Raw genomic sequence first — 24,067 nt, forward strand, 5'->3', positions numbered from 1 at the left:
ACTAGTACTACTAACCTGCATTTGTTGAACATTTACCTAACGTCAGGCCCTATTCTGAACTCTTTGTATGCATTCTTATATAATCCTTACAACTCTTTGAGGTTCTATTATTATTTCTATCTCACAGATGAGGTAACTGAAGCTTTAGAGAGTTAAGTCACTTGCCTAAGACTATGAAAGGGAATTCTTCAGGCTTTTTTGGCAAATAATTCCTGTACTTAGCAATTCTCACATACCATTTATTTGTCCATTCATGCCATCTACCAGTGCCAACCCTTGTTTGAAGCCTTGGGAATTCCAAGGTGAATAGAGTTTCCTTACCCTTTAGAATCTTCCAGTTTACAGGGAGAGGCAGACATGAAGTCTTAGAAGTGCAATCAATGCTATAACAGGAAGAATGTAGCACAGGAGTGAAGACCATGGGCTGGAGACAGGCTGCCTGGGTTAGAATCCTCGCTCTACCACTTACTATGTGGCCCTGAGCAAGTCACTTAACATCTCTGTGCCTCAGGTACCCTGTATGTGAAATGGAGGTCAAAATGATTCCCACCTCTAGGGTTGTCTGAAGGATTAAATGTTGGCAATTGTAAAGCACTTGGTTCAGAGCCTGCCACATAGTAATTGCTTTGTAGATATTTGTCATTACCATGAATATGACGTGCATGTACAAGAGATTGTAGGGACATAGAGGAAGACTTTGCAGAGTGGTGACTTCTGAGCAGATGACTGGAGGTTGGATGCCACTGAGGCAGGAAGAGAACAATTGCAGTTTTACTAGAGTATAACCAGTAGACATGGTGGACTGAGGAGTGAAGGAACGGTGAACAGAGAGAGACTGCAGGCTGTCCCCCCAGTAAGTTTACAAGAGGATGGGAAGGGGAACAGTAGGAAATAAATGCTCTGAAGAATGAATATGGATCCAGTAGAGGGCAAACAAAAGGATTACCCAGTGGCCCTGAGAGCCCTGCTGAATTTGGAAGCAGTGTGTTTGTTTAATGGTACTGGTCCACAGTGATGTGATTTCCATCCCACAGTATTCAGCTTTCTGGGTGTGCAGTGAGGAGGTGGAGATTTGGGAATACCCCTGCGAGCTAATCCAAGCCTTGCCTGCTGTCATAGAAGCCCATTCTGTCTGCTCCAAGCCTCTTAAGGATTTGGAAGCAGCTGAAAGCTGGCCATACTGTGAGAGGCTTAGATCACATTCCTATAGCGCCTTTCCTATTCAAGCTCCACGGATTTGATATTTATGACTTCTTGGTCATTTTTGTTCCTCTTCAAATTCTCCCCAAATCCCTGGATAGCTGTTGGAGCCCAAACTGTTTCATTAGGGATTTGAGTCAATGGTTCATGTCCAATATAGTTTTTCTCTGTTTTTTTATTATTATTATATTTATTTATTACTTATTTATTTATTTTTGCTAATGACACTTCCTTTTTCCCTCTCAGGCCCAATCGTGTTGCCTGCCGGGAATAACAGAAAATGCACTTAAGCTCTTCTTGCCTGTAGCCATTTGGTTCTTTTTCTCCCCTTAGCTGTATTACCAAACCGTCCAGTGGTAACACTTAGCTAAACTCTAGTGGGTTACAGTGATAAGTATGATATACTTCCTAACTTCCAGTAGGGAAAATAAGCTATGCATACCAATGTAAGCATGCCAGAAGGGAAAGCTTTCATCTTCAATGTTCTTCTCTTTGTTTTATATGACTTTTCTGATATCACTTTGGATTTGGCATCTGTTTCTGTTGCCCAGCCGTATTCTACTACCAGTTTAACAATATAATCCTGCATTATTTGTCATGGTGTAGTCATCGTAGATTAAAATGGAGCTTAGGATGTTTCTGATTTGTAAACTGGGTAGAGAGGAAAGAATGAATAGCATCATGGGGTAGGAGGAGCTTTTCAAAGTACACCCACCCATGCTTGCCCAGAGATTCAGACCTGCTTCCCTCCCCTTCCCTGCTATTTGAGAGAATTACTGGGAGAGATACTGTAAATGATAGGGGTGTGTCCTCTCCCTCAAGTGTGTAGGGGGAAAAAAGGCTGAAAATGCAAAGTTATAGCCAATTGAGCACACACCTAACAGCTAGTGTATCTGAATCTCTCTTTTCCAGCCTCTGTGTTGTCATGGCAGGATTCAGGTATGTCAAGATGTTGCTCACCCACCCCAATGTCACAGCGTTTAGAGCCCTTATAGCACCTGTGCCTGATCTGCAGCCTGAAGTCAGAGCCCCACAAATCTCACATATGAACAAATGACACAGTGAATATATCAAGTTACTGATTTGATGAAGACCTCCCTAGGCAGACAAAAGCCATGTTGTGTTTCAGCGAGTCATAGTGATAACATGTAAGCTATTTTTGAGCCCCTAAAGCTGCTTATCAGATTGTGGCCAAAGAGTCAAAACACACTTACATATATAAATGTTATCTTTTAGATTCCCAAAGAAAACTCACCTTCTTCCCCTCCCCTTATTTGATGTTGATTTGGGGGTGATTTTGAGTTGAACCCTTCACTTCCTTTTCCGTGCTGTGTCCAAGGTATTCAGGAAGGATAATGAGGGTTTTGAAGACTGGGTTTACACAGCCCATTGAAATAAAGGCCTGTATCATACGTTCCTTGCAAGAGAGGGCATATTTAATTTCACTTGATGTCTTAGGTCCTTCCTCAGGAACATTTAAGGATTTGGTGTTTCAAGGCCTAAAAAATTGCTTCATCCCTTGACTTCTACTTATGTAGTTTTATTAAATTTAAAGTAGATTTCTTATAAGTACCATATAGTTGGGTTTTATATTTTATCCACTCTGACAATCTCTGTGTTTTCATTGGTATATTTAGACAATTGACATTTAACGTGATTCAGCCTCACCTCCAGCAGTTCCTCAACCTCAACCTCAAAGCAGTTTTTTCTTATTTCGCTGGAAGTACTAAATAGAACAGAACAGAAGTCATTGATAGTAATAGTCTAAGTTCATACCACTTAGAGTACTGTGTTAAAACAACCCCATCTCAGTTCCCTGGATTTATCTTTACTTTATTCCTTTGTAAGAATATAATTTAATGAGAAATTTACTCTTTTTTTTTTTTTACAGACTATATTTCTCAGTACAAGCTCGTGGAGAGACTGATAGAGAAAAGTTGCTGTTAATGTATCAGACAAATGATCAAATCATAAATGGACTTTTTCCTCTGAACAAGGATCTGGCATTAGAAATGGCAGCTCTTTTAGCTCAGGTAACTTCCATGTTATATAGAGTTATATATTGAAATAATAAGATACTAATTTCTACATTGAATTAAATGTAAAACAATATACTTCAGTAACTCTTTACATTCATTTTGCTATGATTAGCACCTTAAAAATTACAGGCACTATAATTACAGTTAGCCTCTGAAGTGCTGATGGTTGCAATGATGTAGAATGAGACAGTATTCCATAAAGAGAACCCAGTTTCTTAATTATGTTGGAAATATATCTCTAGGCTTTGTATTTAATAAAGGAATTGGAGTGTAGAGCTGTGGGCTTGAAGATGTCATGCTGAAATCGCTTGGTAGTCTAATAGGAATAAGACCTTGAAAAGGCTAGAGCACTTTCCTTTATTTACCTATTATATTAGTTATGATTAAGTTCAACCTTCTACATACACACACACACACATTAATACTGACTTAATCAGAATAGAAGTGTATTTAGCGCTTACATAGAGAGAGAGGCATCCTGGCACCTCTATGAAACCATTAGGGGCATGGACTTTATCCTCTTCTCTCTTCTGCTGTCCCTAGGGTGTCATCATCATGGTCCTGGGAGTCTGCCAGAGCTCCAGCTAACATCAGTGTTCCAGGCCTCAGGGTGGGGGAAGGGCTGAAAAGGGCATGCCCTCCTGCACTTGAGAAAACTTCTCAGCAGTTGCATAGAACCCTTCCATTCATGTCTCTCCCATCAGAATTTAGTCACATGGCCTTGCCTACTACCTACCAGGGAGTCTGGGGAATGTGGTCTCAGCGGGGTGGCAGTGTGCCCAGCTAAATTTAAGGTTTTTCTTAAGAAGAAGGAGAGAATGGTCATAAGATGCAACCCATAGTCTCAACCACACCTGAGTCTTTGCCTAGGCTAATTAAGGAAAATGTTAAAGCAACTCTGTGATATGGCATCTGGACCAAGGCTTAGATTCCCCAGGGTCTTTGGTCTATGGCTCCTCACACTACACTCTGTCCCAGGACATCTCAATCATTCTTTTTATTTTAGGCACCACCTATGCCAAAGTTTCCCAGATCTTTTCTCTTCAGTTCGTAGTTCTTTTGTGGTCTCCTTAAAGTCAATCTTTTTTTTTTTTGAGACGGAGTTTCCCTCTTTTGCCCAAGCTGGAGTGAAGTGGCATGATCTCGGCTCACTGTAACCTCCACCTCCCAGGTTCAAGCGATTCTCCTGCCTCAGCCTCCCTAGTAGCTGGGATTGTAGGTACCCACCACCATGCTCTGCTAATTTTTGTATTTTTAGTAGAGACGGAGTTTCACCGTGTTGGCCAGGCTGGTCTCGAACTCCTGACCTCAAGTGATCCACCTGCCTCGGCCTCCCAAAGTGCTAGGATTACAGGCATGAGCCACCACGCCCAGCCAAAATCAGCATATTGAAAACCAAACTAATCATCGTCCCTCCTCTGTGTTCACACTCTGTTTCCTCTTTATGATACTGCCTCCACCCGGTCCCACAAGCAAGCTTCAAACCCAGGAATTATCATGACTCTTCCCTCACTTTGGCCCTTTCCCACCAGTCACCACATCCTGCGAATGTGAATTCTTAGGGATGTTTTACTCGGTTCTCTCCTCTGTATGCTGACTCCTGTTGCTAAGGTTCGGATCATTGTCTCACAGTGCCTGCTGTCCTACAGCAGGCTCCTAAGTAGTGTGCCTTTCTGTGGTCTCTTCCCTCACAAATTTATCCTTCACACAAATGCTAGAAGAATTTTTTCCACTTATCTATTGCTACATAACAAATGACTCCAAAACTCAGCTACTTAAGACAGTAATTTGGGCAGGGCTATGAAGGGACATGTGTGTCTCTGCTTCAGGTGGTATCAGCTGACATAACCTGAGAGCCAGTTGTCGCTCTATGGCTGAGGGCTGGAATTATTTGAAGGCTCCTTCACTCATGTCTGGTGGCTGATTGATGCTGGCTGTTTGTGGGGACTTCTGCTGGGACTGTCAGCTGGAGCACCTTATACGTGGTCTCTTCATGTATATGACTGCTTGTGCTTCCTCCAAGAATGGTGAATGGGTGACAGCAACAACGTCCCAGAAGAAAGACAATAAGTGGAAGCTGCTATTTTCTTAAGGGCTGAGCCTGGAAATTGGCACAGTGTCACCTGTACATGGAGCTTTATTAGGCAGCACTAGTAACTGGGATAGAGATATAGCAAAAATGTGAATCTAGCTTTCTCATTCCTTTTTTACATGCAAGGACTTTCATGATCTGAACTCTGCCTGCCTCTTCAACCTCAACTTTCCCTTAATACTCCCTACCTTGAGCTTCATGCTCCAATAAAGTATAAACTGTGGTTCCGTACACAACTCCCTGCCTTGTGTGTGGTGCACTTTTTCTTGCCTCTTATGATTGACTAGTTTGTCTCCTTTACCCAGATCATCTCTACCCCATCCCTTCACCTGTTAACTTCACCTGTTAACTTTCTGAATCCTGTCTTGGTGGGTTACATGTCCCTCTTGGGGTTTCTGTAATGTTCTATTGCCGTCCTGACCTCAGTGGTTTATAACATTGATTTATCTTTCTGCTTTGCACTACTGACTGCAGCCCCCCTGAGGCCAGGGCTGTTCATGTTCATCTTTGTCGCTAGCACAGCCTTACACACAGTTCCTTCTCCATAACTGTTCTTAGAGGAATGAATACTTGATAATTTAGTTGACTTTTTAAAAAAAAATTTTTGTGGAGATGGGGTCTATGTTACCCAGGCGTGTCTTGAACTCCTGGGCTTAAGCAATCCTCCCACCTCAGCCTCCCAAAGTGTTGGGATTACAGGCGCGAGCCACCGCGCCCAGCTTCCTTTTTTTTTTTTTTTTTTGGTAACTATTCTTCGTTAGACTGTCGTATCCTTGGAGATTGAATCTGATGTCAGGTTTCCCAGGTAGCTGTGGTGAATGCTGCTTGGTGATAGATGGGAACAATGCATAGCTTGCTCTAGGGCAAGGATTTCAGTATGGTTGAAGAGCTGGTGGACAGCTTTTATTTGGAGTGAAGAAATTTGGAAGGATACTTGACTAAGTAGGAGATGATGGGGATTGATAGAAAAAGCGAAAAATGAAGAATGGGAGCTGAAAAGCAAAATCAACCCAAGTAACCAGCAAGTAAGAAACTGGGTCAAAGAACCTAGGACGTTGTAAGAATAGGCTGTAAGTGCAAAGCTCAGCTGAGGACTTTAGACAGTAAGTGATCAGATTAAGAACTGGAAAAGAGGAGCCCCAGGGTGGGAGTCTCAGAGGCTGGTTGTGCTAAGGAATAGGGCCCATTCGAGATGCAGAGCTGGGGCTTTCTATGAGACCATTCCAGTTTTGATGGAACCTTTGATCCCCTTTTTGGGGAATGCTGTAGGTAATGATGTGAATGATCAGTAGGATATTCACCTGAATGTCCCCTCTCCTGTCTTCCTCCCTAACGCTCTTCGATATCTACATACCTACATGGCTCTACAAGTCACCTAACACAGTTTACCACAAGTATTTATGCCTCAGTCTTCTCTACTAGATAATAAACTCTATGAGGGTGGGCCTATGCTCAGCATTTTCCTTTCTCACATCACTTAGCACAGTGCCTGACTTACAATGGGGACTCAGAATGGGTTTGTTTGAAGGGATGAATTGGTGAGTTCATGGAGAGATGGATGGGTGGATAGTTAGATGGGTGGATTGAGGATGGCATCTGTGCAGCCTATTAGTAGAGATGAAAGCTGAACATTCTTTCATTAAGGGATAAAGGGGAATGAAGGACTCTATTCCCAGGATTAGTGCTAGTAGAATGACAGTATGAACACAATAACATGGAGAAAATCTAGGAACAAAGTAATGAGAATATGGTTCTTGCTCCCATTACATTCAGGAGAGACCCTCAAAAAAGTCCAACTAATAGTTTTTTGAAATTTCTTATAACTTTTTTTTTTTTTTTTTTTTTTGAGATGGAGTCTTGCTCTGTCACCCAGGCTGGGCAGTGGCACGATCTCAGCTCACCACAACCTCCGCCTCCTGGGTTCAAGCAATTCTTCTGCCTCAGCCTCCTGAGTAGCAGGGATTACAGGTGCCCGCCACCATGCCCATCGATTGCCTTTTATTTTTAACATCCATTTCATCTTATTATCAGCAATTAAAATAGTGCCTTAAAAATGAAAAATTGTCCTTGTGTTACAGACAATAACAAAGTAGTGGCTTTAAGCAAGTACTACTAAATGGTGATAGTAAACTAGGAAGGTTAATGTAGAAATGGAACGCAAATGTTTAAATTACAGATTTTTTTCAAAATTAGAAGTCAGGCCAGGCGGTGGTTCACGCTTGTAATCTCAACACTTTGGTAAGACAAGGCAGGCGGATCACTTGAGGTCAGGAGTTCGAGACCAGCCTGGCCAACATGGTGAAACCCCGTGTCTACTAAAAGCCCCAAAATTAGCCGGGCATGGTAGTACACACCTGTAGTCCCAGCAATTCAGGAGGCTGAGGCAGGAGAATCACTTGAATCTGGGAGGCAGAGGTTGCAGTGAACCTGGGTGACAGAGCGAGACTCCATCTCAAAAAAAAAAAAAAAAAAAATTAGAATTCAAATGTAATTTATAAAAATTCCTACATGTGATTATAAATTTCATAATCACATAATCATGACAAATAGATTTATGTATTATGTGTTAAAAAAGAATGTTTAGGAAAAATAAAACTAACTGATTTTCTGTCTTAAAACTCTTTTTGATATATTTTCACTTTTTTGGATTTCCAATTAGGTAGAGATTGGAGATTTTGAAAGACCTTTCTCAACTCCAGCAGGGCATGTTACCCATCAGTGCAAAGCGAATCAAACTCTAAAGCAAGTCATAGAGAAATTTTATCCTAAAAGGTATAGAGATGGCTGTTCTGAAGAGCAGTTAAGGTAAGGACATCTTTGTAACTCTTTAGAGGGTAGGGTCTTGCGAGTTTTTTGGTAATATTTTTCTGTTCAAATTTTAAAGGTGAAAAACATTTTGACAGTTTTCTCAAGATATTTTTTTTTTTTGATACGGAGTCTCGCTCTGTCGCCCAGGCTGGAGTGCAGTGGCCAGATCTCAGCTCACTGCAAGCTCCGCCTCCCGGGTTCACGCCATTCTCCTGCCTCAGCCTCCCGAGTAGCTGGGACTACAGGCGCCCACCACCTCACCCGGCTAGTTTTTTGTATTTTTTTAGTAGAGATGGGGTTTCACCGTGTTAGCCAGGATGGTCTCGATCTCCTGACCTCGTGATCCACCCGTCTCGGCCTCCCAAAGTGCTGGGATTACAGGCTTGAGCCACCGCGCCCCGCCTCAAGATTTTTTAATACTATTGAGCCACAGGAGATTATAGATATTTTTATTTAAGATAAGCCCAGAAGCTTTAGAATCTATATTTAAACTTTCTTTAATTTTAAAAAAAAAAAAAAGCCTTTAGATGTACTTTTCTTTTTTTTTTTTTTTTTTTTTTGAGACGGAGTGTGGCCCAGGCTGGAGTGCAGTGGCCGGATCTCAGCTCACTGCAAACTCCGCCTCCCGGGTTCCCGCCATTCTCCTGCCTCAGCCTCCCGAGTAGCTGGGACTACAGGCGTCCGCCACCTCGCCCGGCTAGTTTTTTGTATTTTTTAGTAGAGACGGGGTTTCACCGTGTTAGCCAGGATGGTCTCGATCTCCTGACCTAGTGATCCGCCCATCTCGGCCTCCCAAAGTGCTGGGATTACAGGCTTGAGCCACCGCACCCGGCCTAGATGTACTTTTCAATTGATTTTTTTCATTCTTGTCCGGCACAACCCTGATAATAAATAAGAGAAAAAAACTGGCCAATAATATGTTTAATTTTATGAAGTGCCTACCAAAAGATCACATGTTGTATATTCTATTATGAATAAATTGAAATAAAAATAAACTATCCTCTTACATAGGACTTTTTAATATAAAAGTTTCTAATTTACCTCAATTTGGAGTTTCAGTTTCAGAGAATATATAAAGAGAAGGTGATTAGATTTAAAAATAGAGGCAAACCCAATTTATCATGAGCTTTTCCAAAATAGAAACATTTAAGATTAGCCTTTTATCTATGTAGAATGAGTGGTTGCCTTTGTGATTTGATCTGACAAGTTTCACCTTGCATCTAACATCTCTCCAAGCCAGGGGTGGTAGGACCTAAAATTCTACCATCAGGGATTCATCTTTGGGCCCTACTAGTTGTATATATATTTTTTTTAGACAGAGTTTTGCTGTGTCGCTCAGGCTGGAATGCAATGGGGCGATCTCGGCTCACTGCAACCTCTGCCTCCCAGGTTCAAGTGATTCTCCCTCCTCGACCTCCCGAGTAGCTGGGATTACAGGCACCCGCCATTATGCCTGGCTTATTTTTGTATTTTTAGTAGAGATGGGGTTTCACCATGTTGGCCAGGCTGGTCTTGAACACCTGACCCCAGGTGATCCGCCAACCTCAGCCTCCCAACGTGCTGGGATTACAGACGTGAACTACTGCACCTGGCCTGTACTTTTGTTTTAAAATGAAAATATTCCCATAAGAAGTTATCTTTTAAACTAATTTACACTAAGTTTTGATGGTAGATATTCAGATTTTTAAAATGGATCTGCTGGGGGTACCTAGTTCATGCTGAAAATATGGATAGTATGAGAATTTGGTGAAAGGAATATTCCAGAAAGGACAAGTGGTGGACAGTGGTGTGATAAGAGCCACAAAATCTTTACCTGGGTTATGCCTAGGGGTCACAGTTATGCTTAAGATTGGCTCAAGGAGAGTTTTATCTTAAGATTATGACACACTGTTTATGTTTTTGCTTTAGTGTTTTTGTTTTTGTTCTTTTCTTCTTTTTAGGCAGCTTTGCCAGCGACTCTCAACCAGATGGATGGCCCTCCGGGGACACAGTGCTGCTGACTGTGTGCGCATTTATTTGACAGTAGCCAGGAAGTGGCCGTTCTTTGGTGCCAAGTTGTTTCTTGCAAAAGTAAGAAAGAATGGGAGAGAGATGCTTAATGAAAACCTTTGTGTACATAGCCAACCAGATTTACCCCAGACTTAGTATATTTGGCTTCTGTAAAAAATGAAGAAATATCCAATAATGTAAAGAAAACAATGAAGAGACACTAGGGAAAGGGCACAAAAGCTTCTCTATCTTTTCCTGTCTGCCCAACTTTTCCCATCCTAAATCATTTCTTGGACTCATTAGCTAATCATGAGTCCTAAACCACAGCTCAACTCTGCATTCTTCTGTTCATTCATTCATCCATGCACACGTTTACTCTGTCACTCATTTGCTCATTTATTTAGTATTTACTAAATAGTTCTGTTTGTTAAACATTGATCTAAGCTCTAGGGATACATAACCTATTGTTTCAGATGGATTGTACATGAACTTCCAGGACTATATTACTTTGTGTAGTCTGTAGTGCAACAGGCCTGTAAACAAACCACTATATGGCAAATATCACGATGAGTCACATGAACAGAATGCTGCAGGAACACTGAGGAAGGAGACTCGCCCTGCCCGGGGATGGCCAGCCCTTTCCCCAAGGGAAAAATTGTGCCTTTTGATTCCTTTTCTTTCTGTTGAACCATGTCTCTTTGTACTTTCTCAGGCTCTTAAGATAACATCTTGCCTTGTGTTATATTTTTCTGTGTGTTTGTTTTATCCTCACTATTAAATTGCATGCTCCTTGAAAGTATAAACTGACTGATCCTAAAATCTTCCTCTGGTACCTACCGTAGTGCTTTGCACATAATTAATAATTATCACTTAATAAATATTTGCTGAATAGCTGTGCAACTTTGGGCAAGTCAGGTTACCTCTCTGGACCTCACTTTTCCTCATCTGTTAATGAAATACTTAGACTAGAAAAGTAAAATCTAAGGTATCTTCGAACTCTGATTCTATAAGTGATATATTATTGATAGGTGAGAATTAATTTTTTTTCTAGTGGAACTGAAAGCTGTATATTAAGAAAAAGACGATAAAGTTAGTATTCTTAAACATCTATAAAATTAATATTCTTACAGGGAGTTGAATATATATTTTTTAAAATTAAAAGGAATAGATTTGAACTGTAGAGCAGCATGGATTTTAATTCTAACTTCAGCATTGGAAATAATATTAAATACCCTTTTCTGTTCTGGTAATATGTGCTTGCTGGCACAAAATTTATTAAATAATAATATTGCTTTTCAAATTACATGACAGGCATCTTTTTTGCCCACTTTTCTTTCTTTATAACAAGCGACACTTCCTTTGTTGCTTCATGGCATCCTGTTTTCTGTGTGTGTGGTAAAATACACATAATGAAATTTACCCTTTAATTTTTTTTTTTTTTTTTTTTTGAGACGGAGTCTCATTCTGTCACCCAGACTGGAGTGCAGTGGCACGATCTTGGCTCACTGCAACACTGCAACCTCTGTCTCCCAGGTTCAAGCGATTCTCATGCCTCAGCCTCCCAAGTAGCTAGGATTACAGGTGCACACCACCACACTTAGCTAATTTTTATATTTTTGGTAGAGACAGGGTTTCACCATTTTGGCCAGACTAGTCTCGAACTCCTGATCTCAAGTGACCCACCCGCCTCAGCCTCCCAAAGTGCTGGGATTACAGGCGTGAGCCACCGCACCTGGCCCATTGTAACTATTTTTAAGTGTATAGTTCTGTGGCATTAAGTACATTCTCATTGTTGTGTTGCTGTCACCACCATTCATCTCAGAACCTTTTTATTTTCCCAAACTGAAACTGTACCCATTAAATGCTAACTCTCCAGTCTTCCCTCCTCCTCCCAGCCCCTGGCAACCTCCACTCTACTTTCTATCTCTGTGCATTTGACTAGGAACTTCATGTAAGAGAAATCATATAATACTTGTGCTTTTGTTATTGGCTTATTTCACTTAGTATAATGTCCTCAAGGTTCATCCATGTTGTAGCATGTGTCAAAATTTCCTTCCCTTTTGAGGTAGAATAACATTCCACTGTATGTATAGATATACCACATTTTATTTACCATTCACCTGTTAGTGGACACTAAAGTTGAAGGGCATCCTTTTCAATTGAATTCTTCCCTATCCTTTGCAAATCAACCCTCAGTAGACAGTTTCTAACTCAGGGTTTTGTATATATAAGATGCTAACAAGTTTTATTATATAAAATAACCCAACATTCATCCCAGTTTTATATCTATAGTCTTGACATTATTTTGTAAAATTTAAGAGAAATAGTTAAGTTTTTTTTAGGATTTCATTTGTTAATGGAACCAAACAAGCATCATTAATTGCTCCAAATCATTTATGGGTTTCAGTGGTAGGAGGTTCTTTTTATTAATATAATTTCATAGCTTTTTTTTTTTCTATGAGAACCAGGAGTAGCTTTTACCTTTTTTTTTTTTTTAGATGGAGTCTCACTTTGTCACACAGGCTGGAGTGCAGTGGCACTATCTCAACTCACTGCAACCTGTGCCTCCCAGGTTCAAGCTGTTCTCCTGTCTCAGCCTCCCAAGTAGCTGGGATTACAGGCGTGCACCACTGTGCCCAGCTGATTTTTATGTCTTTGGCAGAGATAGGGTTTCGTCATGTTGCACAGGCTGGTCTCGAACTCCTGGCCTCAAATGATTCACTCACCTCGGCTTCCCAAAGTGCTAAGATTACAGGCATGCGCCACCACACCCAGCCAATTTCATAGCTTTTACAATAAAAAATTTGGTGGAAATTTTCATATTTCTCATTACTATTTATCACACAGTTTCATATTTTCTTTTTATTGTGTTTTTATTACACATTGAATATCAGATTTAATGAACTTTCAGGAAAGGTGTGCAATTATAATAATAATCCTTTACCTTGTAATAGCACTACACAATTTATCAAGCACAGCAGTATATTTTGCTTCATTAGGATTTTGGTCATCATAGACACCCTAAAAGCCTTGTTGACTATTAATGTCTTAACGCAGAAGAAAATTAAAATATGAACATTATTGTTCCTATGCTAAAGATGAGGAAATTGAGCCTCAAAGAGATTCAGTAGTTTGTCCAAAGGCACACATTAATAAATGGCCGGTTTGGGTCTCAAAGCTAGGTCTCCTAATACCACATTCACTCTTTGCTCCAGTATACCACCCTGCTTCTTTCCTAGGAGAGATTTTTAATAAGTTTTTGTTGTTTAATAGCAAATGTTACATGACGTTTAGACTGAAAAAATTTCTGTAATTTTGCTTAGCATTTATAATATAGTGTATTTTCACCTCTTCATAGCCCATAACTCCATCATCACTTGGAAATACTTTCATGTGGCTGGCTGTAAATGAGGATGGTTTAAGCCTCTTAGAATACAACTCCATGGTAAGTTTAAACGCTCAAGTTTTGCATTGAGTCAACTGTTTCCATTGCTCAGTGTACCATAAACAGAAGGTAATGATATCTTAATCTGATTTTTCTCTTACACAGAAAACATTCTTCCTAATACTATGTCATGAACAGTCATTTTACAAATACAGCTATGATTATAATTTAACCTTTTAAAACAAGATAAGACAGTATATGAGAAAAATCTTAATACCATGACTATATTGTGATCATGGTTATATTCGTGAAATGATTATATTTTTTAAAGTGTTAAGAAGATTGTTTCTTGTGTAAAATAAAAATCTGTAAGAAATCATTAAAGTGGGAACTTTAATAACCAAAGTTTAAGTTCACTTTCACTAAGGCTTCTTTAACAATTTCTATAATTTTCTATAATGTCATATATATAGCGTCTTAGCACTTTCCACATAGCTTAAAGTCAGACTGTGATGTCTATATATGTTCATTTATTTACCTGAAATTTACATTTTTTAAATCATATTTCATGTGTCTAATTGTTTAATACAATTTTATTCTCTTTTTTGTTTAATCTGGTGGGCAGGAATTACTACATTCACCAGGCAGGTCTAATCGTGTGGCTATAACCAGAGATCACTGAAAATTTTCTGGAAACCAAACTATCCTTTTGTGTTATGGTTACTGTTTCCCCTTATAATTGCTTTAAAAAAACACACACACATTTTTTTCAAAGGGTTATATTTTCTGAGTGCCTTTTAGTTCTTGAATGGATAACTTGAAGGTATTATAAAATCAGTGACTTAAAGTAAAAAAAAAAAAAAAAAAAAAAACCTATACACCGGCATTGAGTTACCTTAGTTCAGGAAACTAGCTCCCTAGCTCCCAGACAGGCCGGGAAGCACACACAGATAGGTTGCAGGTCTGAGGCATTCAGTCCTGGAATGGTCTGCTCAGTCTTGCAAGGTAATCATTAGATATGCAGAGTCCTTTCAGGCTGTATATTAGTTACATTTTATTTTATTTTATTGATTTATTGATTTTTTTTTTGAGGCAGGGTCTCATTCTGTCGCCTAGACTGAAGTGCAGTGGTGTGATCACCGCTCCCTGCAATCTTGACCTCCTGGGCTCAAGCAGTCCTACTGCCTCAGCCTCGCAAGTAGCTGGGACCACAGGCAGGCACCACCATGCCCGGCTAATGTTTTTTATTTTTTCATAGAAACAGGGTCTCCGTATGTTGCCCAGGCTAGGCTCAAGTGATCCTCCCACCTCAGCCTCAGGTGTGAGCCATCAGGCCCAGCCTAAGTTACATTTTTACATTGTTTTGGAAACACATTAGAAAAAAAATATTTGCTGCATATGTGACAAAGGGTTAATATATGATACTGTTTCTGTTTATAGATTTCAAAATCCATCTATCAGGGTAGATTTACCAATATTTGACCATTTTGACCATGAAAAGTGTCAGTAATGTGGCTTAACCTAACATATATATAAGAGATATATGAAAGGGCATATAAAAAATATTAACAGTGGCTTTCCACTAGATGCTGGAGTATAGATGCTTTTTATTTTTTTCTTATATTTTCTCATTTTTCTTCAGTTACTTGTTTCGGACTCAACATTGTAAAGGTAGATGATGCCTAAATAAAATTAGTACCACTACTATCTATTTTGGATCATAATAGATTTTATTTTAGAAATAATTTTGTATTATACCATAATTGATGAATATCTGCATTTTAATGGAGCTATATTATTATTTTTCATCTCTCTTTGGAAGTAAGAGCATATAACATATTTACTTTTTCTTCTCTTTAAAGAGGTTAATAGTCAGCTATGTGTACAAGAGTCTAATGACCTTTGGAGGCTATCAAGATGATTTTATGGTAGTCTTTAACAATACACATTCAAAGGACACACCAACAGAGAAATTACTTTTTGCCATGGCAAAACCCAAGGTGAGTAGGAGCCTTTCTGCCAACTTTTTTGTGCTAGTTGTTTTCACTTAATCTTAGCCAAAAGGCCAAAAAGCAATGCTAGTTGTTTTCATACTAAAACATTTATTCAGCAAAGACTACGTTCCAGATGGGAAAACAGACGTTATTTATAGTCAAACAAACATGGGTCCAACTTACATCATCTTTCCAAGCCCTGGTTTCTTTGTCTAAAAATATGGTAACATACTCCCTCCTTCTTTTGGCTTAAAAATTAAATGAAGGAAGCTTGTAGAGTACTCAGCCTGATGCCAGGTATATAGAAGGTTCCAAATAAATGGTTGTGGCATTAAGTTATCGCTGTCCGGTACTTTATGCACATTATCTTATTCACTTGTGGTTGTTTGCTTTATGGACTCATTAGAGGAAAGACCGGGGTTTTATAATTAAAACATACTTGCTCCTTTATGACTTTTAACAAACTATGTAGTTTTAACATCTCTAAGTAAAAGCAATAAATAAATGGATTACATTCTAACATGCAATTCTAATTGAAAGTGATTTTCCTAAAACTTTAACTGTCTTAATGTTATCCGATAAAAGAAATTACTTCTTCAGAATCTGAAGCTTTTTTTAAAAAATAGATGTCTTTCTTAATTAAGCCGATACTTAAGTGAAAGCAGCTAGCCAGTAAGTGCAGATCAGGGAATTCAGTCTATAGTGAAAATAGAGAGTTCCTATGACACTAACTTTCTTAATTCATATATTCACCAACGTGGCTTTATGATAATTTGATAGAGCTATACTACTGACTGTCACATTTCCTAAGATTGCCACTCAATGTGGTTGTTTTTGAGATTCACTCTTTCTGCCAGTTTAAGTGATGAAAAAATGTGTGGCTGCCTTGATGGTGCTGGACATCTAAGACTTCATTGTTTGATCTGGAGAGAAGGGAATTCTGGTAGCCTGGGCACTTGCAAATGGAGCTCACCTGTGGCCAACACTGTGCTCTTCTGGAAGTGAAGAGAACTTCTGAGGAGCATAACAGTTCTGTTTTCCTTGTTTTAGATTCTTGAAATTACTCTTTTGATCGCCAGTTACATAAACAACTTCCATCAGCAAAAGGCAGCATTTCACCACCTCTCTGCTCCAGCACTGCTCTCAGCCCAGACCCGGGGACCCCAAGCCAGAATGATGGGAAGCCAGCCTCTTCTGTCAAGCAGCAGACCGACCAAAGGCCCCACCTTACTCTGAAAGCCGGGGAGCCTGAACGTTCACTCCTTGTCCTCCATGCTGTGGCTGTATCAGCTCCCTACAAGTTCCTTTACACCTGGCAGCATGGCAGCCACACACCGGTATTCCAAACTTGAACAATGAAGGGGGTTAGTCTCTTTTATTTGATTCTTAAATATTCAAATAAATATTAACAGTAAAACATAAACACAAAATTTGCCAACATACTGATTTTCTCATAGAGTAAATGAGTAAGAATTCATCATATTTTCCATCTCCCTTCTCCCTTGTCATCAGACACATTGTGCAATGTGGCTTTTCTTTTCTTTTCTTTTCTTCCCCTTTTTAATATTCTGGCAATCTTTAGAAAGGGAGATTCCAAACTCTCATTTGGTAAACCAGTTGATTATCTGGAAATATTCACTGCCAAAATAGTAAGTACTATAATTAAATGTGCTTTTAATTAATGATATAGTGTTTGGAAAGGAGTAGAACATGCAGAATAAGAAACAGCTGCAGAGTGGTGTGAGGAGTCCATTTTCAGAGCAGGTGCAATACATCTTCCGGCTCTATGAATCATTAGATGAGAAAGCAGGGTAACGTTAGGTAACCTGAGCCTCCTGTGTGGTATTAGAAAGTATACCCTGTCACCTCAGATCATTGGAGTGTAAAATTTAAAACAAGGTGGTGATTCCTGACATTCCTTGACTGTTAGTGCTGCCCAGGTTCACAAGAATATTGCCCACATTTCACTGTATTTGGTGCTGGGTCATCTTGACCTTGCTTTATTAATAATATCTTTAAAAACAAAGACAATCCTTAAAGCTTTCCCCTCACACATTACCTTCTAATTATAGTTTGCAAATAGATTCCCTACACATGCATACATATGTATATACAGATAGGGTCTTGTTATGTTGCCCAGACTGGCTTTGAACTTCTGGCCTCAAGCAATCCTCTCTCCTCAGCCCCCCAAAGTGCTAGGATTACAAGTGTGAGCCACCACACCTGGCTCCAGAAATATTTCATTTTATTTTTTTGAGGCAGGGTCTCACTCTGGTTGCCCAGGCTGGAGTGCAGTGGGGCCATCATAGCTCACTGCAGCCTCGACCTTCCGGGATCAAGCAATCCCACTTCAGCCTCTTGAATAGCTGGGACTAGAAGCATGCACCACCATGCCCAGCTAATTTTTGTATTTTTAGTAGAGACAGGATCTCCCTATGTTGTCCAGGCTGGGTCTCAAACTCCTGGGTTCAAGCAATCCTCCCACCTCAGCCTCCCAAAGTGCTGGGATTACAGGCATGAGCCACCGTGCCCAGCCTCAAAAATATTTTTTAAAAGAAAAGAGAAAATAATTCTTCTGTCAAAGGAGGTTAAATTTTAGTTGATAGAGTACTTAAGTGCATTACTTTATTAGGTTATGTAAGTGGTCAGTGTATTCCAGTATGTGTCACAACAATGTAGTTCATATTCGTGATAAAAATGAAACTGTGATAAGACATGAAAATTATATTATTAAAATGTTCAATTGTAATGGTAATCATGAGTATACTTAATTTTATTTATGTATAGAATATTTGTATTTATTTTTTGGACATATATTTATCACTTTGTCATTTTTTTAAACCAATTTGAGAAATGTTAGCTGCTGAATTAATTTGTTGGCTGAGACGTCATATTTTCTTCTTTCCTGCTTTCTCCCTGTGGCAATGTACTGTTCTCACATTAAGTCTTTAAAAAATGTTCCATACTGTATTAGCATCCTTAGAAAGGACAGAGCTAAGAAGTATATTGCTCAAAAAAATATTGTACTTTATTGATAATGACCAAAAAGAATATTTTTTAAACCCCATCAAAATAGATTTCCATTGACTGTTTCCCCTACATCTTTTGAGCCACAGTCGCCCATTGAATAAGCACATTTGTTTTTGAGAATAAACTGGTAACCAATTTATGACTCTCAGAAACCTTTTGGCTGGGATACAGTAGAGTGTCTAAGTTCCCAGACAGCCATCTCATAATTAGTTGGTGAGCCAGAGGCTCGACAGAGCTGTTACTTATGTGTGAGGGCTTTATTCTCATGCAGTGGTTTATTCATCATTTGGTAAGCCCCTCCCCACAATCTTCTAATTTAAACAGGTAGTGAAGGCTTAGCTTAAACTGAGTAGTACTTTAGACTAGGCATTTATTTTTGATAGAGCAGAGATAAAATATTTTGATGGAAGGAAATCAATTTTCTGTAACTGATGATGTGAAAATTTTATTTTCTGGGAAATTATATAGCCATTCAAAAATTCAAAGTATGTTATTATGATTGGTTACAAGAGAATAATGTTACACGTTTAATTGTAATATTTGTCTCCTATCATTTTCTTCCCTTTCAATCATAATAAATGATTTACAAAACCCATTTTGAGCATTACCTTTTGAATAATCTTCAAGAAATACCTAATGTTTTCATTGTCAAAGCTGAGGTGTAGTACTAGTGAAAATGGTAGTTATTACCTCCTTCTCTTGCATTCGTGCTTTGTCTTCAGTGTTGCTGTGTTTTATCCATATAAAAGAAAGCTGTTTTGGCAAATTGTAATTTTAATCCATATGTGTGCATATTGATACACAATATATAAATAGGTAAATAGATAGAAATATTGGTTCTCCCATGATTTCATATTTCATATAGGTGAGTTGAATGGACTATGTTCCAAAAATTTGTTTTAAATGTTCTGGATTGTGTGTGTGTGTGTGTGTGTGCCCTTAAAATCAAATACTATCATAGCTTAGAAATGAATTTAACTCTCAATTTACAAGAGAAGTTAGTCACAACTTATAAAGACCCCCTATTTCAAAAATGTGTTTAATAGTTTGCTGTTTGGATTTTTTTTTTCATAAAAGAAATACATGTGCTTACATCTACCTGCCAATTTAATAAAAATACACAGTGGTCAAGTTCCTAGAACAATACATTTAACCCTTAATTGCACCTGAAGCATGATCCTGAAGAAGTAACCACCATGGATAACCATGTTTCTCTAGAAAAAGGCTTTACCTGTTGGTGGGATGCCAAGAACATATTTCCCCCACCCACTCCCCCGCCCCGAGCAGCTGATTTCTAGGGAGGGGAGGCTCCAGTAATTTGAAAATTGAGGAAGAGAAGTGACAAGCAGGAAGAAGTGGACAGAGCAGTTTCCCTGCTGCCCACCTGATTTATGCAGAAATGACATCTCTCACATTTCCCCCCAATCTATTTTCCCTAAAAGAAGAAAGGGATGGCCGGGCATGGTGGCTCATGCCTGTAATCCCAGCACTTTGGGAGGCCGAGGCGGGTGGATCACAAGGTCAGGATCTGGTCAAAAAAAAAAAAGAAAGAAAATGATGTTGGCAAAGCACAGGAGTATCTGAGATTACAGGCACCTGCCACCACGCCCAGCGAAGTTTTTTTTTTTTTTTTTTTTTTTTGGAGACAGAATCTTTCTCTGACGCCCAGGCTGGAGTGCAGTGGCGCCATCTCAGCTCACTGGAAGCTCCACCTCCCGGGTTCACCCCATTCTCCTGCCTCAGCCTCCCAAGTAGCTGGGACTACAGGCGCCTGCCACCTTGCCCCGCTAATTTTTTGTAGTTTTAGTAGAGATGGGGTTTCACCATGTTGGTCAGGCTAGTCTCCTGACTTCAGATAATCTGCCTACCTTGGCCTCCCAAAGTGCTGGGATTACAGGCATGAGCCACCGTGCCCGGCCTGCCAACATCATTTTCTAATAAACAGAGTAGGGGTGGGAGGGGAAGGGCATCTCTTTCTGAACGTGCTGCTAGGTTATATTGTGGTTTTATGAAAATCAAATTACTCTTCTTTAACAGTGGCAGTGGCAAGAGAAGGCTAATTCCCTCTCTCACTATGGGGCTCTAATGAATTCCCTGGAGTTCCTAGGAACGGAATATTGGGTAATACCAGAGGAAATGGCTTAGATGTTATTAACTTCTTGAGTTTCTAGAAAATGCTATCAAACTCCAATAAGAGTTGCCTTTTATGAGAGAAAAGTTAACAGAAAGTGTAACCTTAGAAAAGCCTGTGGAGAGTTCTTAGGTTTGGGATCATGTACAGATTATAAGATGTTCCCCTCAGGGATAGGGTATCATCAACACTGCTTTCATGTTCTGACTATTCTACCGAAACTTCTTCACATGAGGTTGTCACTGACCACTTAACTGCCAAGTCCAGCAGACCCCAAATGGTCCAACTATCTGCTGGGTGATATCTCAAACTCACCATGTCCTCTAAACCTGCTTCTCCTGCTCTGTGCCCCTCAAAATTGGTTAAGAGGATCACCAGTTCATCAATCAAGAAAGAAACATTGACTTTTCTCCCTCTTACCAACGTCTTACTCTCTACTGCCTAATAATTGTATTAGATAGAACTCTTTTTGCTGTAAATTCCAAAATTCAACTTGAACCAGCTTAGACAAAAATGAGAAGTTGTATTACAAGGATATTAGGATGTCTCATATAATCAAAGAGTCAGCTGAACAACCAAGCCATAAGAAAGGTGAGGACACAGGTAAGCCTTAGGGACAACTAGAACCATGAGACATATGCCAGCACTTTGTCTTCATATTGATGTGTGTCTGCTACTGTGTGCTCACTAACTACAAAATAATTCATTTAGCACAAAATATACTAATTTCCTCTAGAGGTGGAGTGACTTGCTTTTCCCAATTCTAGTTTGAAAAATTTCAGGGAAGGACTGGGATTAACCCAGCTCATGTTAGGTGTTTACTCTGAACCACCCCAAACGTACTCATCATTAGGAGAATGCTTAAGTAAATGATGAAAAAATCTATGTAGTGAAATATTCTGCAACAATCAAAGTTATGTTTATGATGCATTTTAAAAATTTGATATGGTGCATTTTTAAAATTTGATATGGGGAAATACATGTTAAAATCAGGATGTTAATTAACTTTACAATTAATCTCAACTTTGTAAGGAAAAAGATTAGAATGAAACATATCAAATGTATTTCCAAAATACCTAACAATGATTACTTCCGGCTTATGCTTATTTTACCCTCTTAATTTTCTGTGCCTACCTTTTTTCCCCTACAATTAGCTTATATAACTTTGAAAACAAGGGAAAAAAATTCAAACTCTGCCTGTCACTTTCCTAGCTATTGTTAATAGCCTCCACATGGTCTTTAGATGCCAAAATATCCTTCACGCAGCTGCAAAAAATTATCTCATGAAACTCATGTCTAATCATGGCACACTCCTATTTTTCAACCCTATTTGGTTTCTCATAACCAACACAGTAAAGTTTAGACTACAGTATTCTTCACAGTAGCCCCATCTACCTGCCCAGTTTGCTCTTCCACTGTAGCTCCACCACGTACTTTATATGATCTCACCCCAAACTATTCAGTTTCCCAGATACATCCTGCACACGCCTTTACCCTTCTGCACTGTTGCTCATTCCATCCAGAAAGGAGCATAAAATGGTCTCCTTCTCCTTCCATTCTTACCTTAAGAACAATCTTCATCTACCCAGGAAGGTCACTTTCTTTGCCCAAGTATGAAGGCCTCAAGAGGAATGAGGGAAGAAAGGGGAACTCACCTGCTCAGTCAGATCAACTGATTCAACACTGAATCAGTGCTGCTGATCAGGGCCCAGCCAGATCACCTTCACTTTCCTTGTTACCAAGCTCCCTCCTTCAAACACCTCTCCCAGTTATTCAAACAAGTGTACTTTTGAAGTGCTAGTACTGAGTACTGTGCCCAGTACATAGCAAGCACTTGGCAAAAATATTAGCTGTCGTTATTGCTATCAATATCAACAGGGCTTCCTAACTAGCATGCAAAAGTATTCTGAAGTTCTAGAACCCCAATCATTACAATTCATTACAATCTGTCCCATATCAGTTTGTGAGCTTAGAGGCTGGCTTAGCACCAGGCTATAGCTGCTGATTCAATGACAGATGTATAAGCCTCCTTTGAAAAAATCATCCTTTCTTCGGTGAGCTCTACTCCCATTAATTCCCTTCCTATGTGCAACTTAGTGTTCTTTGTATCTCCAAAATATACCTAGATGTTGGGAGGATTTTGTTCCTAATGACTTTATCTGAAATAAACACCCGTTTATCAACCATCAGCCTGGTTTCCAGGAATGTGTTCCTTGTGTTTCTTTGTTCAAAGTTACTGACCAGCAGCTTATCACACAATAATAACGAGCATTAAGCAGTTACAATGTGTCAGACACACACGTAAGTTATGTTTTACCTATATTTATCTCATTTAAGATTCACAATCTTTCCCACTTTACAGGATCAGAAATTCAGTGATTTACCTGACGTGGCAATGTGGCAACTTAGCCAGCATGGCTGAGTCGGAACTTGAACCTAGGTCCATCTCACGCCAAAGCCCATGTGCTTGAACACCACACCATAGAAATCAAGCTGAATAGCAGAGGATTGGAGGGAGGGTATCCCCTTCAAATATTCAGGGTGTCTTAGGCTAGAAAGCCTAGGTCTACTCAGCATTCAACACAGACCAAATACTATCAGTGCCATGAATATTTCACCATCTCCTTCAGGCATAATTAGTCACTTGCCCTCATGCAATTTTTGTACCGCTATACAATAGCTTAGATCACTCACTTCCTTGGGTGCTTATAATTAGCAGAGTATGTCTTTCTTAAAGGTAGCGATCTTTTCTTACTCATCTCTTTGTTCCTTATTCTGTGTAGCATAGGGCCTTGCATATTCAGTGATTGTTATTTATTTCAATGTTCGTTATTTATTTGGACACTCCTGGAGATCTATAAAGAGACCACAAAGTTCCAAAAGAAAATAATCTACATTCATAAAGTAAACGAAGTATGTAGGAGATGCACTTGCTTCATTAATTTTTAATAAATACACAATGTGCTATTGAATAAAACTTGAAACAAGCATCTAGAAAGTTGGAAAATATTAAAATTACATGCTTTATTTTAAATTTTAAAGTCCGAATGTTCCTTGCTTCTAGTAAATTACTAGAAAACAGCTCAAGAGATTGTTACTCCTCTATTCCTAAATCATGGCGATTGGGAAGAAAAAGGTGAAAGATGAGAGAGAGCAAAAACCCCTGGCATATAGTTGATAGTAAAAAAATTTTAAAATAAAAGAACATTTCCAGACCAGAAACAATTGCTTTTAGATCCCAGGTTTGTAACCCCTTATCATCTCGTTCCGGGAGGTAACAAGGGGTTACTAACTTGGGATCTAAAAGCAGTCCTAAGGCTTGAGGCTGAGAATGAGACGGAACAGGACTCCTGAGAACTACATTTCCCATGATGCCCCTCTCCCCCACGCAACCGCGGC

General features: G+C 39.4%; 1 protein-coding gene across 3 annotated transcripts in view; it reads left to right on the forward strand.

Annotated features, from left to right (window-relative positions):
* PLEKHH2 (pleckstrin homology, MyTH4 and FERM domain containing H2) overlaps positions 1–19,132 on the forward strand; it is a 130,924-nt gene extending 111,792 nt beyond the window's left edge. For all 3 annotated transcript variants that reach the window (XM_038006869.2, XM_073022943.1, XM_038006870.2), the window contains 6 exons: positions 3,092–3,233; positions 7,991–8,136; positions 10,080–10,209; positions 13,487–13,573; positions 15,376–15,513; positions 16,558–19,132. In XM_038006869.2, coding sequence (XP_037862797.2) covers positions 3,092–3,233; positions 7,991–8,136; positions 10,080–10,209; positions 13,487–13,573; positions 15,376–15,513; positions 16,558–16,743 — 829 coding nt within the window. In that variant the 3' untranslated portion in view covers positions 16,744–19,132. The remainder of the gene's footprint in view (positions 1–3,091; positions 3,234–7,990; positions 8,137–10,079; positions 10,210–13,486; positions 13,574–15,375; positions 15,514–16,557) is intronic.
* The last annotated feature ends 4,935 nt before the right edge of the window (positions 19,133–24,067 follow it).

The sequence above is a fragment of the Chlorocebus sabaeus genome, chromosome 14, assembly GCF_047675955.1.
Source record: "Chlorocebus sabaeus isolate Y175 chromosome 14, mChlSab1.0.hap1, whole genome shotgun sequence".
NCBI classification, from domain to species: Eukaryota; Metazoa; Chordata; class Mammalia; order Primates; family Cercopithecidae; genus Chlorocebus; species Chlorocebus sabaeus.